A 22,228-nucleotide genomic window follows, 5' to 3' on the forward strand; every position below is an offset into this window, starting at 1 on the left:
ATTCCCTCCATATAACGCTGTTATCCTGTGCTCTATTCCCTCCTTATAACGCTGTTATCCTGTGCTCTATTCCCTCTGTATAACACTGTTATCCTGTGCTCTATTCCCCTCCATATAACACTGTTATCCTGTGCTCTATTCCCTCTGTATAACGCTGTTATCCTTTGCTCTATTCCCTCTGTATAACGCTGTTATCCTGTGCTCTATTCCCTCTGTATAACGCTCTTATCCTTTGCTCTATTCCCTCTGTATAACAGTTATCCTTTGCTCTATTCCCTCCATATAACGCTGTTATCCTGTGCTCTATTCCCTCTGTATAACGCTGTTATCCTTTGCTCTATTCCCTCCATATAACGCTGTTATCCTGTGCTCTATTCCCCTCTGTATAATGCTGTTATCCTGTGCTCTATTCCCTCCTTATAACACTGTTATCCTGTGCTCTATTCCCTCCTTATAACGCTGTTATCCTGTGCTCTATTCCCTCTGTATAACGCTGTTATCCTGTGCTCTATTCCCTCTGTATAACACTGTTATCCTTTGCTCTATTCCCTCTGTATAACGCTGTTATCCTGTGCTCTATTCCCTCCTTATAACACTGTTATCCTGTGCTCTATTCCCTCCTTATAACGCTGTTATCCTGTGCTCTATTCCCTCTGTATAACGCTGTTATCCTGTGCTCTATTCCCTCTGTATAACGCTGTTATCCTTTGCTCTATTCCCTCTGTATAACGCTGTTATCCTGTGCTCTATTCCCTCCTTATAACGCTGTTATCCATTGCTCTATTCCCTCTGTATAACGCTGTTATCCTGTGCTCTATTCCCCTCTGTATAACACTGTTATCCTGTGCTCTATTCCCCTCCATATAACGCTGTTATCCTGTGCTCTATTCCCTCTGTATAACACTGTTATCCTTTGCTCTATTCCCTCCTTATAACGCTGTTATCCTTTGCTCTATTCCCTCTGTATAACGCTGTTATCCTGTGCTCTATTCCCCTCTGTATAACACTGTTATCCTGTGCTCTATTCCCCTCCATATAACGCTGTTATCCTGTGCTCTATTCCCTCTGTATAACGCTGTTATATCCCCTCTGTATAACGCTGTTATCCTGTGCTCTATTCCCTCTGTATAACACTGTTATCCTTTGCTCTATTCCCTCTGTATAACACTGTTATCCTGTGCTCTATTCCCTTTGTATAACACTGTTATCCTGTGCTCTATTCCCTCTGTATAACGCTGTTATCCTTCGCTCTATTCCCCTCTGTATAACGCTGTTATCCTGTGCTCTATTCCCTCCATATAACGCTGTTATCCTTTGCTCTATTCCCTCTGTATAACGCTGTTATCCTGTGCTCTATTCCCTCTGTATAACGCTGTTATCCTGTGCTCTATTCCCTCCATATAACGCTGTTATCCTTTGCTCTATTCCCCTCTGTATAACACTGTTATCCTGTGCTCTATTCCCTCCTTATAACGCTGTTATCCTGTGCTCTATTCCCCTCCATATAACGCTGTTATCCTTTGCTCTATTCCCCTCTGTATAACACTGTTATCCTGTGCTCTATTCCCCTCTGTATAACACTGTTATCCTGTGCTCTATTCCCTCTGTATAACACTGTTATCCTGTGCTCTATTCCCTCCATATAACGCTGTTATCCTGTGCTCTATTCCCTCTGTATAACGCTGTTATCCTGTGCTCTATTCCCTCCTTATAACGCTGTTATCCTGTGCTCTATTCCCTCCTTATAACGCTGTTATCCTGTGCTCTATTCCCTCTGTATAACACTGTTATCCTTTGCTCTATTCCCTCTGTATAACGCTGTTATCCTTTGCTCTATTCCCTCTGTATAACGCTGTTATCCTGTGCTCTATTCCCTCCTTATAACGCTGTTATCCTGTGCTCTATTCCCTCCATATAACGCTGTTATCCTTTGCTCTATTCCCTCTGTATAACGCTGTTATCCTGTGCTCTATTCCCTCTGTATAACACTGTTATCCTTTGCTCTATTCCCTCTGTATAACGCTGTTATCCTGTGCTCTATTCCCTCCATATAACGCTGTTATCCTTTGCTCTATTCCCTCTGTATAACGCTGTTATCCTGTGCTCTATTCCCTCTGTATAACGCTGTTATCCTGTGCTCTATTCCCTCTGTATAACGCTGTTATCCTGTGCTCTATTCCCTCCATATAACGCTGTTATCCTGTGCTCTATTCCCTCCTTATAACGCTGTTATCCTGTGCTCTATTCCCTCTGTATAACACTGTTATCCTGTGCTCTATTCCCCTCCATATAACACTGTTATCCTGTGCTCTATTCCCTCTGTATAACGCTGTTATCCTTTGCTCTATTCCCTCTGTATAACGCTGTTATCCTGTGCTCTATTCCCTCTGTATAACGCTCTTATCCTTTGCTCTATTCCCTCTGTATAACAGTTATCCTTTGCTCTATTCCCTCCATATAACGCTGTTATCCTGTGCTCTATTCCCTCTGTATAACGCTGTTATCCTTTGCTCTATTCCCTCCATATAACGCTGTTATCCTGTGCTCTATTCCCCTCTGTATAATGCTGTTATCCTGTGCTCTATTCCCTCCTTATAACACTGTTATCCTGTGCTCTATTCCCTCCTTATAACGCTGTTATCCTGTGCTCTATTCCCTCTGTATAACGCTGTTATCCTGTGCTCTATTCCCTCTGTATAACACTGTTATCCTTTGCTCTATTCCCTCTGTATAACGCTGTTATCCTGTGCTCTATTCCCTCCTTATAACACTGTTATCCTGTGCTCTATTCCCTCCTTATAACGCTGTTATCCTGTGCTCTATTCCCTCTGTATAACGCTGTTATCCTGTGCTCTATTCCCTCTGTATAACGCTGTTATCCTTTGCTCTATTCCCTCTGTATAACGCTGTTATCCTTTGCTCTATTCCCTCTGTATAACGCTGTTATCCTGTGCTCTATTCCCTCTGTATAACGCTGTTATCCTTTGCTCTATTCCCTCTGTATAACGCTGTTATCCTGTGCTCTATTCCCTCTGTATAACGCTGTTATCCTGTGCTCTATTCCCTCTGTATAACGCTGTTATCCTTTGGTCTATGGGGCTCTGTCAGGTGTCCTTTTTTGTGCCATGATTGGTACTTTGTATCGGTACCTTGTTTGTGTATATGCAACTTTTTGATCACTTTTTTATATATTTTTTTGGATTTGATGCGACCAAAAATGCACAATATTGTACTTTCAAATTTTTTGTGCTTAAGTTTGTTTATTTATTTATATTTATAAAGTTGGATGATTTGGACTTTTATTAAGGGAGGGGATTTTTTTTATTAATAAAAAAACATTTTCATTTTTTCTTTTTACTTTAACTAGGAGTCCCCCTGGGGGACTTGTATATACACAGCACTTATCAGTGAGATCGGTGATACATTGCTCTGGCCTGCTGCAGACCATAGCAATGTATTGCTAAGCTGGGATCAGCATCAGTGTGAAGCTTAGGCCTGGGCAGAAGAATGGATCTCCCTCCGCGATTGCATTGCGGGGGGTTGAGATCCGTGCCACTAGACACCAGGGACTACAGGTACAGATCATTTAAATGCAGCTATCAGGTTTGACAGCTGCATTTTAATGCAATGTGACCTGCAACGGCTAATAGAGGCGCTCCCTGGATACAGATAGCAGCTGGAAGCGGTGCAGTTTAGAAAAATGACGCCTTATATAGTCTGAATTTTTATCGGAACTGTAAAAGTGGAAAGTACTTGTAAAAAAGTAGGAATGGTCAGACAATGATGACACTAGAATTGTGGCTCTGTATCATGTGCGGATGTTATAGAGGTAATGTCCATATCCCATGGACTTTTATTGGTGTCCTGCCATTACAGTCCGCAGCATGTCTTTGCATGTAATGTAGTCAGTAATGATGCCATATGTACTGTATGTGTCTGATGGTTTTTATTATTATTCTTATTGTTTAACTATTTTTCCCAATCACATCTTATGTCCTCCTGGTGTCATAAAACACAGGGAGAAGACGGGACACCTGTTCAGTAGGACAGGATAAACAGCGGCACACGGTACTACTGTGCTGTCAGTGTGGAGCACGGCCGACCGACATGCACAGAGCAACTTCACGTCTGGGCACATTATATAAAGAGAATACAGCGCCCAAGCGTTACTCTACCTGCTGTCAGCTCAATAAAGTAACAGGGAAAGGCCACGACTACACAACGGCATTTTTTGGCTATATGATTTGGGTTTTATTATGGCATTATTTGGGCTCAAAGGATGGGTGTCCAAAAAAACAGCTTTGATACGGCCAAAAAAATGCGGTTGTGTGGTCGTGGGTAAACACTGTGGCTGCTATTCAGTGGCGGAGCTGTAATCGGGCAGAACTCCTCCTGCAGGAAGTGGATAAAACATGAACAAGCACAGACACAGACCGTCACTGGCATCAGCATAGAAATATACAAAGACGGGACAGTAAGACGTAACGCTGGATAATAGGAAGCGAGGAGCTAGACGACTAATAACAAGACTTACTATTGACGTCTCTGCTACAAAAGAAAAAACTAAATACTCCAGATATAAGGCATATATAAAGCTGCAGCCCCATGCCAAGTCAGAGGATAAATGCAGGGACATCCTCCCAGCTCAGTCGCCTTCCACACACTCCTCATTGCTCAATGACTATTATTAAAGCTACAAGAGGGGCTCCAACTTTAATATCCATAGAACACATCTAGACCCTCGACTGCATCATCCAAGGAGGGAGTTAGCATGCGACACATGCATCAGGCCCCCATGCAGACAATCAGCTGGAAAATTAAGGCAGCACAGAAAGTGGAATAAAGAAAAGAGCAGGTTAAAGCCCCCACAACGTCCAGAACGGCTGCGACTGCGGATATTAAGTAAAGGCACAAGTTATTGGTGTTAGTACAGCCACAGTAAGTGTATCACACACATTCACAAGCCCATGGGATAGTCACAGCTTTCCTAGGTCACCACTGCTAGCCCATTCCTGTGATTTACCCTTCTCACGTGTTCACACTGGAAGGTTTCTCCTCCATTTACTATGTGTATGATGTACATTAAAGGGGAAGTCCGGGGAGGAGAAAAGTAGTAACCTGCTCTCATCTCCCTGGCTCCATTGCTGATGGCCGCATACCGCCGACTGGCTGTGCCCACCTGACACGTCCCAGGTAACGGCCGGGGACCTGACAGGCGATATGCAGCCACCAGTGCTGGAGCCAGAGAGCATGTTACTTCTTTTATCCTTCGGCTCCATTGCCGATGGCCGCATACCGCCGCTCTGGTCTCCGGCTGCTGACTGGCTGTGCCCACCTGACACGTCCCAGGTAACGGCCGGGGACCTGACAGGCGATATGCAGCCACCAGTGCTGGAGCCAGAGAGCATGTTACTTCTTTTATCCTTCGGCTCCATTGCCGATGGCCGCATACCGCCGCTCTGGTCTCCGGCTGCTGACTGGCTGTGCCCACCTGACACGTCCCAGGTAACGGCCGGGGACCTGACAGGCGATATGCAGCCACCAGTGCTGGAGCCAGAGAGCATGTTACTTCTTTTATCCTTCGGCTCCATTGCCGATGGCCGCATACCGCCGCTCTGGTCTCCGGCTGCTGACTGGCTGTGCCCACCTGACACGTCCCAGGTAACGGCCGGGGACCTGACAGGCGATATGCAGCCACCAGTGCTGGAGCCAGAGAGCATGTTACTTCTTTTATCCTTCGGCTCCATTGCTGATGGCCGCATACCGCCGGTCCGGTCTCCGGCTGCTGACTGGCTGTGCCCACCTGACACGTCCCAGGTAACGGCCGGGGACCTGACAGGCGATATGCAGCCACCAGCGCTGGAGCCAGAGAGCATGTTACTTCTTTTATCCTTCGGCTCCATTGCTGATGGCTGTATACCTCCGCTCCGGTCTCCGGCTGCTGACTGGCTGTGCCCACCTGACACGTCCCGGGACCCCTCTTCCCAGGTAACGGCCGGGGACCTGACAGGCGATATGCAGCCACCAGTGCTGGAGCCAGAGAGCATGTTACTTCTTTTATCCTCCCCGGCATTGTGAATTAAGAAGGTCTGCCCAGACTTCTCCTTAAAGTCACTAAAGATTCTGTGAGATCCTTGGACACTTTAATGTCTCGGTCAGCCTGTTAACTCTCCTAAGCTGTCTGATTTAGTAGTATTTCCCATGAAACCATTATTTCGTATAGCCCTGTGAGATGTGCTGGTCCTCGGTCATACACTTCTATCAGCTGGTTCCGCTCTCGGTATAAGGTGTATGGGGCTCTCCTGACTCTCCCCGACAGATAATGTGGAGATAGGGGTCAGATGTGATGGAAAATCAATGCCCGACCCCTATGTTCTCAGAAAGATAAGCTTTTGCTGGAGAAGTCTGGCTGCAGCTTACTCCTTTCCCCGTCATGCTGAACATTCATGTGTATGGGGAGGATAGGGGAGAGACCAGTCAGGAGGGGTATGCCCACCTCTAATAGAGATGTGTGACTCCATAACCAATGGGTGTTACCGTCTGGAGACGTGTCCTAATAGTCTGGTCAGCTCTGATTGGATAGTGTCAGTGCTGGGACACGCCCCCAGCTGGTTATTCAGTGGCTGCCTACACGGCTATCGCCACTATCTGTAACCTTACTGTCCACAACTGCAATCACCTAAAAAATGCTTTTTGTTCCTTAAGTGTCACAGAGGCGTGGACAAGGCAGTGAAGTGAATAGAAGTTCCCTGGCCCCGCCTCTATGACACTTCAGAACGGCAATAAAAAGCATTGCAGCCCCAGGTAACTTCTATAGAGGTAAGCATTGTGTCACTGGTTACAGAGACAGGAGCCATGTCAGCAGACTGGAAAGTCTTTTCTAGCTGGCCGATTCTCTTTAACCCCTTCACGCCCCATGACGTACCTGTACGTCATGGTGCGGCTGGAGGGGAGGTGGGGGGATCAGAGAAGGGTCACAACGATGCTGACAGCAGCCGGGGATTGCAGCTATTAGTCACTGCAGCCCCATCGCCATGCCTTAATGTCAAAACTGACCCATCACCTGGAACAGACTGTAAAAACACAGTGTGAACCCAGTCTAAGCTCCAGAAACTGTGACCAGCTAAGTGGGTGCCCCCCCTCCCTCCTTCCCGTGTTCCATAGCTAGTCTGTTGGATCAAAAACATGGTCTTCCACCTGCAGGAAAAACATATGACAATGCAAGGGTTAAAAATAAATAGGAAAAAGAAGAAATCAGAAAGCAATGGCCATGCCATCCTTCCCTGGGCTGATAAGAGACAGACAGAATGGTGACCAGCAGTCCATGTGCACAGCATGCATTGTAATAGTGTTGAACTCACTGCCCACAGAAGCGACAGCAGCAGAGGAGGCTGGGGGAGAGGTAGCAGAGGACAGAGCTACATGGGTTGGGCTAGAGACATGTTTAGCATCGAGGTGCTGGCTAATGGTGGAAGGCTGGCGCCTCAGAGCCCCTTGTAAAGAGGTACCGCCCGTCTGGAATGTATAAACTACGTCCATCTGTAAGGAATCAGAGGGAAAGACACCAAAGTCAGACGACAGAGAGAGAACTGAGGAAGACAGAAGCTCATCATTACTGAAGATTGAGAAAGAATTCAGGTTAAGTATCACAACAGAGACAATAGGGATAATATGTGGACAATAAGGGCCCGATGACACCAAAAGAGGTCTCAGCCAAAGCCAGGAACAGGTCGTAAACATAGGACTGAGATTTCTCCTCTTTTCACATCCATTCCTGGCTTTGGCTGAAGAAATCTGTCAGACATCTTCTGGTGTGATAGGGCCTGAAGAGGTCAATCTCAGTATACATACACAAAGGGTTAATGGAAAAGGCTCAACAACGAGAGACTCCAACATCTACTTCCTTAAAGGGGAACTCCAGGAAAGATAGGGGAAAAGTAGGAGACGCCCCTGGGTAATGAGTAGATTGGCGGGTGCGGCTGTGACCTCCAGCTCTATTCATTCCTATGGAGCCGACAGAAAGAGCTGAGTACATCGCTCTTACGGAGTTCCAGTGAAATGAATAAAGCTGGAGGTCACATGGCGCACCCGCGCATCTACTCTTACCCAGAATCCGGGGCCCGATACAGAGCATGGCGAGTACAGAGGTGGGACCCCGCGAGATTCTTCCTGGAATACCTCCTGAAAGCTGGAATTGGCGGCTGTCTGTCTGTGCCATGACAGACTAATATATCCGGCCGTCTCACGGACAAGCACAGGGAACACGTCCAGGAGGGTTTGATGCGTTCCATTGTTCTGGTCCACCACAACCTTCAGGGGCTCCACATAAACAATATGGCTGATGGGATGGGAGCGGAGAAGCGGGTACTATCATCTGTATGGAGCCTCATTATTACACAACAAAGCCAAACGCGTTCATCAGTAACCGGCAGGAGGGATATGTAGCGACGGCCAGCAGACCCCAACCCTGAAGCTGCTGGAAAGATGAAATACTGAACGGCCGGCCGAGATCTCTAGTCACCCAAAGAATTGTCTGAAATATTAACCAGGTTAGAAATCGTGGGGGTCTCGGTGATTATAGGGGAACTCTTACTATTTCTTTGCTTTCAAATCAACTGGTGTCAAAAAGCTATACTTGCAAAATTGCTTCTATATAAAAATCTCCAGTATTCCACCTGATAAGTACTAGAAGACTGGAGAGAATACACCACTTCCTGCAGGACATACAGCAGCTGATAAGTACTGGAAGACTGGAGAGAATACACCACTTCCTGCAGGACATACAGCAGCTGATAAGTACTGGAAGACTGGAGAGAATACACCACTTCCTGCAGGACATACAGCAGCTGATAAGTACTAGAAGACTAGAGAGAATACACCACTTCCTGCAGGACATACAACAGCTGATAAGTAATGGAAGTACATTAAAGAAGAACATTAAAAATGTGTAAAACCTTTTGACCCCAGATGATCTGAAAGTACCGCTTTAAACAAAAAAAAAAAAAGAACAAACAGGAGTGTCCCTCCATCTGTGTAGGATTGTAGATGAGGGGTGACCTAGGTGCCTTCCTCACAGGAGTCTGTATGGCACCAGGTCTCCATGATGCTCAGGGGCCACACCTTGCAGACTATTACAGCTCCATAACATGGACGGAATAAAGACACGATAAACATCGGGGGGCGCCGTGTGCTCAGGCCTATGTGCCTGTATATGGAGGTACGGGGCTTACTACAGAGGGCTACCTACAGGGGGGGCTTACTATAGAAGGATTGCCCGGGAGGGGGGCTACCTACAGGGAAGGCTTACTATAGAAGGATTGCCCGGGAGGGGGGCTACCTACAGGGGAGGCTTACTATGGAAGGATTGCCCGGGAGGAGGGCTACCTACAAGGAAGGCTTACTATAGAAGGATTGCCCGGGTGGGGGGCTACCTACAGGGGAAGCTTACTATGGAAGGATTGCCCGGGAGGGGGGCTACCTACAGGGGAGGCTTACTGTGGAAGGATTGCCCGGGAGGGGGGCTACCTACAGGGGAGGCTTACTATGGAAGGATTGCCCGGGAGGGGGGCTACCTACAGGGGAGGCTTACTATAGAAAGATTGCCCAGGAGGGGGGCTACTTACAGGGGAGGCTTACTATGGAAGGGTTGCCCGGGATGGGGGCTACCTACAGGGGAGGCTTACTATAGAAGGATTGCCCGGGAGGGGGGGCTACCTACAGGGGAGGCTTACTATGGAAGGGTTGCCCGGGAGGGGGGCTACCTACAGGGGAGGCTTACTATGGAAGGGTTGCCCGGGAGGGGGGGCTACCTACAGGGGAGGCTTACTATAGAAAGATTGCCCAAGAGGGGGGCTACTTACAGGGGAGGCTTACTATGGAAGGGTTGCCCGGGAGGGGGGCTACCTACAGGGGAGGCTTACTATAGAAAGATTGCCCAGGAGGGGGGCTACTTACAGGGGAGGCTTACTATGGAAGGATTGCCTGGGAGGGGGGGCTACCTACAGGGGAGGCTTACTATGGAAGGATTACTACTATTCGGGGGCAGAGAGGGTCCTAATACTACATGTGCTGGAGCAAAGAACCTAATATACTTTTCTGGCAGATTCTGCAAAGAGTCATGGTCGGGGCCGGATGAAAAATAAATGTGAATGAGGCCGAGGGGGCTCCCAGCCGTCACTGGATATAACCCATCTGCAGAGGGGGTGTATATCGACTTCTACCAATATATACTCACCGTATAGAGGAGAGTGATTTTAGTATATGAGTTTATGGTGGTGTGGTGGGATTATTTGTCCCTGTACTGGTAGTACTACTAACATTGGTCTTGGTATACTGGATTTACTGGAAATTTTTGCAAATCTCATCCACATACTGGTGCAGGATTTCTACCCCAGTACGGCAGCCATTCTTCCCGGTTTCCCAGGTCAGTACCGGTGGGGGCCTACGTCTGGTCAGTACCGGTGGGGGCCTACGTCTGGTCAGTACCGGTGGGGGCCTACGTCTGGTCAGTACCGGTGGGGGCCTACGTCTGGTCAGTACCGGGGGGGGGAAGGGGGGCCTACGTCTGGCCAGTACCGGGGGGGGGGGGGGGCGCCTAAGTCTGGGGGGGGGGGGGGGCGGCCCCTACGTCTGGTCAGTACCGGGGCGGGCCTACGTCTGGTCAGTACCGGGGCGGGCCTACGTCTGGTCAGTCCCGGGGCGGGCCTACGTCTGGTCAGTCCCGGGGCGGGCCTACGTCTGGTCAGTCCCGGGGCGGGCCTACGTCTGGTCAGTCCCGGGGCGGGCCTACGTCTGGTCAGTCCCGGGGCGGGCCTACGTCTGGTCAGTCCCGGGGCGGGCCTACGTCTGGTCAGTCCCGGGGCGGGCCTACGTCTGGTCAGTCCCGGGGCGGGCCTACGTCTGGTCAGTCCCGGGGCGGGCCTACGTCTGGTCAGTCCCGGGGCGGGCCTACGTCTGGTCAGTCCCGGGGCGGGCCTACGTCTGGTCAGTCCCGGGGCGGGCCTACGTCTGGTCAGTCCCGGGGTGGGCCTAAATCTGGTTAGTACTGGAACGGCCTACGTCTGGTCAGTCCCGGGGTGGGCCTAAATCTGGTTAGTACTGGAACGGCCTACGTCTGGTCAGTACCGGGGGGATTTGTTTGCAAAATTTTTCACTTTTTGGGACAATTTTGCTACTTTTTTTCTTAGATGCATTTACTATAGCAGTGTGACATTTTAATAAATCAGTCACAAAATAATGTAATAAAAAAATAACACCAATCCTCATTAGAAGAGTGGGAGAGAAAAAGAAGAAAAAAGCGGGCAGCGGCGCCTCGTGTGATACCTCAATACACCTAAATGCTCACCTGGATGCCACTTGGGCTTTGTGCAGATCACCCCTCAACAGGGTACAAATCCGAATCCAGGGTCGTGTTTGGTGACAGTCCACTGTATAGGGGCCTACTACCTCTAGGGACTGCTGAGCTGACTGTACCAAAAACACAGGATACTCCCAAAATAATGGGGCCGTGGAGAGAATAAGTGAATAAAATAAAATAGAATTAAGGTTCTCACGGTCAGCGCTGTCCACAAAGAGAAGTGGCCGAAAGCTTAAATAAATGAATTTAATATAGTGAAAAATATATTTAATATAGCACAAATATGATGCGTTTCTAAGACATACGTCTCTTCATCGGATAAAACAAAGTGCATAAGTGCTATATTAAATATATTTTTCACTATATTAAATTCATTTATTTAAGCTTTTGGCCACTTCTCTATGTGGACAGCGCTGACAGTGAGTACCTTAATTCCTTTTTATTTTATTCACTCATTAGAAGAGTAACACACATTACATAAGTGCTGGAAGACTGTAGAGGATAAAACACTTCCTGTAGGACATAAAGCAGCTGATAAGTAATGGAAGACTTTGGAGAATTCACCACTTCCTGCAGGACATACAGCAGCAGATAAGTACTGGAAGACTGGAGATTTTTAATAGAAGTGATTTACAAATCTATATAACTTTCTGAACCAAATGATTTGAAAGAAAAATCTTTTTGCTGGAGTTGCCCTTTAAGAGGTCTGTCCCAATGTGTTTGGCCATATAGTAAGTATTTCAGCATGAAGGAATAAACTATAAAGGATCATTCAGGATCAGGAAAGCAAAAAGGATCAGTAGCAGGAGAGGAACAAAAGACACTTTTATATATGTATTGTTTCCTGCAAACGGCAGAAAGCAGAAACCGTGCGCAGAATAGAAGTGAGAGGACGTTACCAGGACGAGATCCAGGAAGCCTGAGGAGATGCCGAGGTGACGGACACTAAGCTGCTTAGTGACCTTATCTCCTGGCGGCAGACACAGGTCAGCGAGGAGGAGCGCTCCTGGAGAGGGGCTATCCGCCATTACATAATATATTCCCTGTCTGTTTGCCCCCATGTCCTCCGCTGATCTCACATGCTTCCCCTAGTCTCAGGAGAGGGTCAGCCAATTACCGGCCACAGCAACGTCCTGAGCTTTGGTGTCCCGCGTAGGCATATAGAGCCATGTTATATTCCTGCATTATACAGACCATAGTACACGACTATTAACCATTTCATCTGAAATGCATCCAGCATATGAATATATGCAGTAGCAGATGGAGCCGGAGCAATGAGGCCGAAGCTGCTTGCGAAGGATCGGCAATAAGTGGGGTTGAGGCCCTATTAAACGAAACGATTATTGGCCGATAATTGTTGCTCCTGCACAACGTCAATCAGCGCGTGGGATTAAAACGACAACGAGAGCGACGGTCTGCTGGCTGTTTAATAGGAACAGAGCGCCTTCTCGCCTTGCAGCATTCTACTGGCTAACACATTTCCAGTAATATTAATAGAATCTAATGTACTAGAAATAATAATAATATAGACGGGATGAGGCAGAAGTCTCGGGACGTATGTGAATAGGCCAGCGATGGAACGGCTGAGGGGGCTTATTTCTAAGGCTATGTCTGGAACATGGCTGCAATCTTGGGTCAAGGGAAAGTTTTCCCAATAAGAAGATGGTCATGTAAAATCTCGAAGACGACAATCCTGGTTGTGGAATGTCTCGTGACTCAAACGTTATCAGCACAGAAAGTTGCAGCAACAAAGGTTCATTATAAAGCAGGGCTAATTTATGGAGATAGTATAGGAAACAGGACAATGACGGATCTATAATACCGCAACTAACAGTCCTGTTCATCACCAAAGCTCTCACCCCGAGACGTCTACGAAATGGAACACCGGAGGGATGGCTCATATGGACTCATAGCCCGGACAATGACTTCAGGAGAGAGGCTGCTGGACAGACTAAGATTTAGGCTATGTTCACACACTGTATAAGCAACGGCCGTTCCACGTGATCATGATCACTAATTCCAGCTGTAGGTAGCGTTAGAAAAGGCCAATCACAGGGATCGACCGTTGTTTGTACAGTGTGTGAACATAGACTGAAAGTAAGGTTCAAAGGGCTCTACATAGACTGAGAACAGACCTTAGACTGAAAGACCCCCCCCTAAATAGCGTGTACTATCCCACCATGGTAAGGTGGCCTCATGCCTGGGATGGACCCTACACAAATGGTGGCCTCTCCTTGGCTAACAGGAGGCGTCCATCCCAGACTACTGCAGGAGAGGCACTGTGCTAGATAGACCCCTACTCCTAACAGAGTCTATAATGACAGGGACTGGCGCATAGCTAACATAGTACCGATATTCATGAAGGGGTCAAAGGTGATCCAGGAAACTATAGCACTGTAGCGTTGCAGTGCTGGGGTCTTGGGTTCTCCGGTTTGTTCCCATACGCCAAAACAAACAGATGAATTTGGAATTTAGATGGTGAGCACCGATATGGGTGACGGACAAGCTATGTATCGGAGCTGCGGAATAAGTCATTATTATTACAGAATGCAGAACACTCCAAAGCTATTTAGTGGCGGCTGCCGGAAACCAGAAGACGGAGGACACCGGCCGCTTCTGTCAGGATATGAGCCCCCTGTAAGGACTGCCACCAGTCATCTGCTATTGAATCTACACACTTTCTATATTGTAAACTGTAAAAAAATAAATAGAATATTAAAATACATAAATAATGTGACTCTTACACCATTACACCTGAAGAACTATGGTTATGCATTTTCCTACACATACGGAGAAGAACCCTTTAACTGCAGACGTACCTGAGTCTGTATCCTGTTCAAGCCTCTGAACCACAAGATTTGGCCTTTTCGGAGCTCCATTTCCGCATGGTCAATCTCATCAACGTCCTCTGGCAGCTCCTCATGGTGGATATCCTCTTTCATCGGCCCATGGCCCGCCTCCTTCAAAAACTTAAGTCTGCTTGTGGGAACTGTGCAAATTAACTAAACGGATAAGGAACAATATCAATCAAATGATGATGAGACAAATAAAGGCTATTATAGCGTCACATTGACGTAGCAATAGTCAGGAACACACCTGGCCCCATAAGAGCTCACCAACTCCAATGAAGATACACCAGAACCACTGCGATAAAGTCAGGCTGGAGCAACTAAATGGCTTGCCTCCAAATTCTACAATCACTATCTGACAAAAAAACAACAAATAATAGGTCAATTTAACGTTAACATTAGAGCCATACGTGCACTACCCCCTTTCTATTGGTCCCTCTGGAGAAATGTACATGCCCGTGGTGGTTGTTTCAATTATCCTTGCCTAGAGATAGTGTTTGTTTGTCTATGTATTGGTAGAGGGGCCCAATTACTATATGGAGACAGAGGGGCTTAACTATTATATGGACGTAGAGAGGAGCCTAACTGCTATATAGGGGTACAGAGGGGGCATAACTGCTATATGGGGGTACAGAGGGGGCATAACTGCTATATGGATGCACAGAGGGGGCATAACGACTATATGGATGTATACAGAGGACTATACTTCTATATGGAAGCACAGAGGCGGCCTAAGAGGGGGGCATAACTGCTATATGGATGCACAGAGAAGGCCTAACTACTATACAGGGGTACATAGGGGACATACCTGTTATATAAGGGTACAGAGGGGGCCTAACTACTATATGGATGCACAGAGGGGGCCTGACTGCTATATGGGGGTACAGAGGGAGCATAACTGCTATATGGATGCACAGAGAAAGCCTAACTACTATATGGGGGTACAGAGGGAGCATACCTACTATATGGATGCACAGAGGCCTAACTACTAAATGGATGCACACAGAAGGCCTAACTACTATATGAAGGCACAGTGGGGCCTAACTATTATATGAATGCACAGAGAAGGCCTAACTACTATATGAATGCACAGAGAAGGCCTAACTACTATATGAATGCACAGAGAAGGCCTAACTACTATATGAAGGCACAGAGGGGCCTAACTACTATATGAATGCACAGAGAAGGCCTAACTACTATATGAAGGCACAGAGGGGCCTAACTATTATATGAATGCACAGAGAAGGCCTAACTATTATATGAATGCACAGAGAAGGCCTAACTACTATATGAATGCACAGAGAAGGCCTAACTACTATATGAATGCACAGAGAAGGCCTAACTACTATATGAATGCACAGAGAAGGCCTAACTACTATATGAAGGCACAGAGGGGCCTAACTATTATATGAATGCACAGAGGGAGCTTATTATCTTTTTGGAGGCATACAGGCAAAGTTTAACAACTCAAAAACAGGAGAACATGTAAAAGCTAGACAAAGACGTTCTGAATATCATGTCTTTTAATTAGTGATATACAATTTGTGTATTATTTTCCACCACATGAACATCTTTCCATGTGGTCTGTCCTTGCACATCCCTTAGTGTGTCTGAGGAACATAATTTACCAGTTATAGTTAGCACCAAGTCATCTTAGCCAGCATTTTTTATGTCATTGTGACAGCGGGGTTCCCGTGATCCCTGCGCGGCAGCTGTCCCCTGAAGGTGTCAGTCTAGCATTGAACCCTGCAGTGACTGCAGTAAATACCGTATGGGCAATCTCTAAGGGTACAATATACACCCATCTCAGGCAACGCAAACATTTTGGTTTGCTTCAAAGTTAAAAAGGTTTTCCAGGATAAAACAACTGATAAAATGATACACTGCTTTGATGTAACAGCATTTAGTGACACGCTTTACAGCAAGCCTCAAGCCTATCACTCAGCGGTGTCCCGGCACCAGTCTCCACTGCTGCTCTCACCTTCCTTTCCCCAGCAGCTCCCCCCTAAATCTGCGCCGACCCCAGCTCACCAGCCTCCTCCTCGGAGCTTACTGGAGCGCAGAGGACAGGGACCCACATCATAATTTTTTTTTGTGTTGGGGTGCGGGGGACATTACTATGGGGAATCAGCAGGGGGACATTACTATAGGGTATCAGCAGGAGACATTACTATGGGGGGGGGGGGGGATCAGCAGGAGACATTACTATGGGGGGGGGATCAGCAGGGGGGATTACTATGGGGGGGGATCAGCAGGCAACATTACTATGGGGGGATCAGCAGGACACATTACTATGGGGGATCAGCAGGAGACATTACTATGGGGGGGTCAGCAGGGAACATTACTATGGGGAGGATCAGCAGGGGACATAACTATGGGGGGGATCAGCAGGGGGATTACTATGGGGGATAAGCAGGGGGACATTACTATGGGGGGGACAGCAGGGAGGATTACTATGGGGGGGATCAGCAGCGGACATTATTATGGGGGTATCAGTAGGGGGGATTACTATGGGAAATCAGCAGGGGGACATTACTATGGGAAATCAGCAGGGGGACATTACTATGGGGGATCAGCAGGGGGACATTACTATGGGGGGGGTCAGCAGGGAACATTACTTTGGGGGGGGATCAGCAGGGGGATTACTATGTGGGGGATCAGCAGGGGACATTACTATTGGGGAGTCAGCAGGGGGACATTACTATAGAGGAAATAAGCAGGAGGCATTACTATGGGGATCAGCAGGGGGACATTACTGTGGGGGTTCAGCAGGGAGCATTACTATGGTGGGATCAGCACGGGAAATTATTACGGGGGGGGGGATCAGCCGGGGGGATTACTATGGGGGATCAGCAGGGGGACATTACTATGGGGGGGGATTCAGCAGGGAACATTACTATGGGGGGGATCAGATGGGGGGATTACTATGGGGGGATCACTATGGGGGATTACTATGGGGGGAATCAGCAGGGGGGATTACTATGGGGGGAATCAGCAGGGGGGATTACTATGGGAGAATCAGCAGGGGAATTACTATGGGGGAGATCAGCAGGGGGGATTACTAGGGGGGAATCAGCAGGGGGACATTACTAAGGGGGAATGAGCAGGGGGACATTACTATGGGGGAGATCAGCAGGTGGACATTACTATGGGGGGGGGGATCAGCAGGAGGGATTACTATGGGGGAATCAGCAGGAGGAATTACTATGGGGGAATCAGCAGGAGGAATTACTATGGGGGCATCAGCAGGAGACATTTATATGGGGGAATCAGCAGGGGGGCATTACTATGAGTATCAGCAGGGGGACATTACTATGGGGGAATCAGCAGGGGGACATTGCTATGGAGGAATCAGCAGGGGGACATTACTATGGGGGGGGGGGGGAATCAGCAGGTGGATATTACTACGGGGGAATCAGCAGGGGGACATTACTATGGAGGGATCAGCAGTAGGGATTGCTATGGGAGGATTAGCAGGGGGGATTACTATGGGGAATCAGCAGAGGGGATTACTATGGGGAATCACCAGGGGGACATTACTATGGGGAAATCACCAGGGACATTACTATGGGGGAATCAGCAGGGGGCATTACTGTGGGGGAATCAGCAGGGGGCATTACTGTGGGGGAATCAGCAGGGGGCATTACTGTGGGGGAATCAGCAGGGGGCATTACTGTGGGGGAATCAGCAGGGGGCATTACTGTGGGGGAATCAGCAGGGGGCATTACTATGGGGGAATCAGCAAGGGGACATTACTTTGGGGAATCAGCAAGGGACATTACTATGAAGGCAGAGCAGGGTAAATTACTATGGGGGCAGAGCAGGGGACATTACTATGGGGGATCAGCAGGAGACATTGCTATGGGGGATCAGCAGGGGACATTGCTATGGGGTAGAGCAGGGGACATTACCATGGGCGTAGAGCAGGGGATATTACTATGGGGTAGAGCAGGGGGCATTACTATGGGGAATCAGCAGGGGGGCATTACTATCAGGGCAGGGGACATTACTATGGGGGCAGAGCAGGAGACATTACTATGAGGGATCAACAGGGGATATCACTATGGGGGATCAACAGGGGACATTACTATGGGGGATCAACAGGGAGCATTATTACTATATGGGGGCACAGCAGGAGTCATTATTACTATGGGGGAACTAATACTATGGGGGCACAGCAGGAGATCCTATATACAGGGATAACCCACAATCCCACTCACTTTACTGTGCATGACACTAAACTGCGGAGTCACTACAGTTTGGGAGCCTATAGGAGAGAGAAAGGACAGAAAGTTACTAAAAAGGGCGGATGGGGGAGGTATTTGACTATGATGGGGGAGGTATCTGACTACATGGAGGAGGTATCTCCACGGTATCTCTCACGGACAGTGTAATCTGGCTAATGACTTTAGAGAAACATACTGATGGGCATGGGCCCGCTGAAAATGGCAGCCAGGCTACTGATTGATCTAAAGAGTGTCTGTCATCAAGAACAAGATTCAACCTGTCATCAGACATGTCAAAAGTTATTGATCACAGCAGGTCTCACTGCCAGGCCTACATTTATGAGTGCTGGAGCCTTCAGCAATTAATAAATTATCCACAGAATCGGCTATGAATTGTTGCTTGGCGGACGGACTCCCAGCTCCCCCCACGATCAGCTATTCAGTGAGTGGAGCCAGTGGCAGATAAAGCGGTGGTGCCGGTGTATTGCATCCGTGGTTCTCACTCACTGTAACCTCGAGGCTATCACTTGTTTTATCCTGTGCAATGAAGCAAAGTTGGCAAAATCAGGCGTTCAAATGTAATGTTTTTAGTAAAGTTACTTACATCCCTGAACTGTTTTTCTCCCCCATAAATTTAATACCTCCCTGTTTTTTGCTCTAAACTGTGAACCTGCTGTTGCCATGCCGTAGTGCCCACTGTCCAACAACCCTTGACTTGTTTGGGGGTGCGGGGGTACTCTTTGGGGCTCAACGGCAGTAGTTAGAATCCTATTAAGTCATCCCACGTACCTGTGCTGCAAATGTCCCCACAACAACGGCACAGAATATGGGGTTTCGGAAGATGTTCTCAAACACATTGCGCTCTCCGTGGATTTTTCGGGCATTGATCTCGTTAAATAGTTGCATCATAACAAAAGTGTTAAAAACAATAGTGTAATGTTCTGAGGGTGGGGAATGAAGGGGGGCGTTCCTGCCACTGTCTATGTCAAAAAATTTCTCTCCTGTAAAGAAAGAACATGAGAAATTGAAAACTACAGAACTCATACCGCACATTATAAAATTTATTGCATGAAGTATTTGAAGCAAAATATATTGTTATCGGCCGCACATCCCACTGTGTAAACAAGGGGTGAGGGGCCGATAACGATAAAGACAAACTGACAGCACAGATATATAATACTGGGGTATATGTATATATCTGTGCTGTCAGTTTCCAGATGACACAGCAGTACATACTTACCCTAGTGCCCTGCTGCTGTGATGCGCCAACCTCTTCTCCCGCTCTCCTGTCCAGCCGCTGTATCTTCAGACCTCCTCCAGAATGACTGACAGCCAAAGAAGGCGGAGCCTGAAGACACAGCGGCTGGACGGGAGAAGCGGGAGAACAGGATGCCGGATCATAGCAGCGACGCACTAGGTAAGCATGTACTGCTAAGTCATCTGGAAACTGACAGCACAGATATATGTATATCCTCTATGTACAGTATATCCTATATATATCCTATATGTACAGTATATCCTATATACACACACTAAATGTACTGTATATCCTCTATGGACAGTATATCCTCTATGTACAGTATATGCTATATGTATATCCTCTATGTCCAGTATATCCTATATGTATATCCTCTATATACAGTATATGCTATACGTATACCCTATATGTCCAGTATATCCTATATGTATACCCTCTATGTACAGTATATCCTATGTATACCCTATATGTCAAGTATATCCTATGTATACCCTATTTGTACAGTATATCCTATGTATACCCTATATGTCCAGTATATCCTATATGTACAGTATATCCTCTATGTATATCCTATATGTACAGTATATCCTATGTATACCCTCTATGTCCAGTATATCCTATGTATACCCTACATATACAGTATATCCTATGTATATCCTCTATGTCCAGTATATCCTATATGTATATGCTATATGTCCAGTATATGCTATGTATACCCTATTTGTACAGTATATCCTATGTATATCCTATATGTACAGTATATCCTATGTATACCCTCTATGTCCAGTATATCCTATGTATACCCTACATATACAGTATATCCTATGTATATCCTCTATGTCCAGTATATCCTATATGTATATGCTATATGTCCAGTATATCCTATGTATACCCTATTTGTACAGTATATCCTATGTATACCCTACATATACAGTATATCCTATGTATATCCTCTATGTCCAGTATATCCTATATGTATATGCTATATGTCCAGTATATGCTATGTATACCCTATTTGTACAGTATATCCTATGTATACCTTATATATCCAGTATATCCTATATGTATATCCTATATGTACAGTATATCCTATGTATACCCTCTATGTCCAGTATATCCTATGTATACCCTACATATACAGTATATCCTATGTATATCCTATATGTACAGTATATCCTATGTATATCCTCTATGTCCAGTATATCCTATATGTATATGCTATATGTCCAGTATATCCTATGTATACCCTATTTGTACAGTATATCCTATATGTATATCAGGCCACCAGGCCTAAAGCTAAACACGGCAACATCAAGACCCCCCTACCAGCAAGACCCCCCCCCCGTACCAGCAAGACCCCCCGCCCCCACCAGCAAGCCTCCCCCACCGCTCCCGTCCTCGCCGATGGAGGTAATACATGTGACTACATAGAACTGATAGAAAGCCCAATCCTGACCTGCAAAGAGCAGAGTGAAGATGATGGTCAGCTGATAGATGGCGTGTCCCAGAATGTTCTTCATCATGGTGCGCGAGATGAGTGGTTTGTTACGGCCATACGGTTTACGCAGAAGTAATGATTCTGTGGGAGGTTCTGTGGCCAACGCGAGGGATGCAAACGTATCCATGATCAGGTTAACCCAAAGCATCTGCACAGCTTTTAGCGGAGAGTCCTGCAGAAAGGGAGAACGCGTGAGAACGGTGAGATGATGAAGAACGCGGCTCCATCTGACCACAGGCGACTACTGATGGACTCCTTCAGGAAAGATCAGATGTCCAAACCGCTCCAAGGCCTCATTCACATGTCCGCAAAAAGTGGGCGCATTCACCGATCCGCAAATTTTACTAGAGACAGATCCCATTGCTTTCAATAGAGCCATGCACACGTCCGCATTGTCCGTCCGTGCACTTGTGTGTCACTAAAACAATAGAAGATGTTGTAGAGCGGACGCAACTGCAGCACATTATCCCATAGAAATCTATTAGAGCCGCCACGTCCACAAACCGTCCGCAAGAAATGCCCAACACAACTAGTTCAAACCACGGTCCAATTTCTGGGGACGCTGCGGACGTGCACTACGGAGGGTTTATAGCAGATACCAAAATACGGACACAAATTTCAGCCAGCAAAAATATACTGACGTGTGAATGAGGCCTGGCGATATGGGCGGGAGTATTGCTGCTCTTCAGAGTCTCTTCTATTTAAAAATCTCCAGAGTTCCAGTGCTTATCAGCTGCTGCATGTCCTGCAGGAAGTGGTGTATTCTCTCCAGTCTGACACAGTGCTCTCTGCTGCCTCCTCTGTCCATGTCAGGAACTGTCCAGAGCAGGAGCAAATCCCCATAGAAAACCTCTCCTGCTCTGGACAGTTCCTGACATGGACAGAGGTGGCAGCAGAGAGCACTGTGTCAGACTGGAGAGAATACAGCACTTCCTGCAGGACATACAGCAGCTGATAAGTGTAGGGAGATACACCACATAGAGGATATAAGAGCACACCTACATAATAGCCTAGATGTAATTTATAGAAGTTTTAGTGGAT

General features: G+C 47.2%; 1 protein-coding gene across 6 annotated transcripts in view; it reads right to left on the reverse strand.

The window, feature by feature from the left end:
* Positions 1–22,228, reverse strand: part of ATP2B4 (ATPase plasma membrane Ca2+ transporting 4) — a 160,742-nt gene that overhangs the window by 9,708 nt on the left and 128,806 nt on the right. For 3 of the 6 annotated variants that reach the window (XM_069944398.1, XM_069944396.1, XM_069944397.1), the window contains 4 exons: positions 21,146–21,359; positions 19,221–19,432; positions 14,453–14,560; positions 14,176–14,358 (listed from right to left, as the gene is read on the reverse strand). In XM_069944398.1, the coding sequence (XP_069800499.1) occupies positions 14,176–14,358; positions 14,453–14,560; positions 19,221–19,432; positions 21,146–21,359 (717 nt within the window). Of the gene's footprint in view, positions 1–7,361; positions 7,540–14,175; positions 14,359–14,452; positions 14,561–19,220; positions 19,433–21,145; positions 21,360–22,228 lie in introns of all 6 variants that reach the window. The other 3 variants (XM_069944400.1, XM_069944399.1, XM_069944401.1) reach the window with 2 other exon arrangements.

The sequence above is a fragment of the Dendropsophus ebraccatus genome, chromosome 11 (genome assembly GCF_027789765.1).
Source record: "Dendropsophus ebraccatus isolate aDenEbr1 chromosome 11, aDenEbr1.pat, whole genome shotgun sequence".
NCBI classification, from domain to species: domain Eukaryota; kingdom Metazoa; phylum Chordata; class Amphibia; order Anura; family Hylidae; genus Dendropsophus; species Dendropsophus ebraccatus.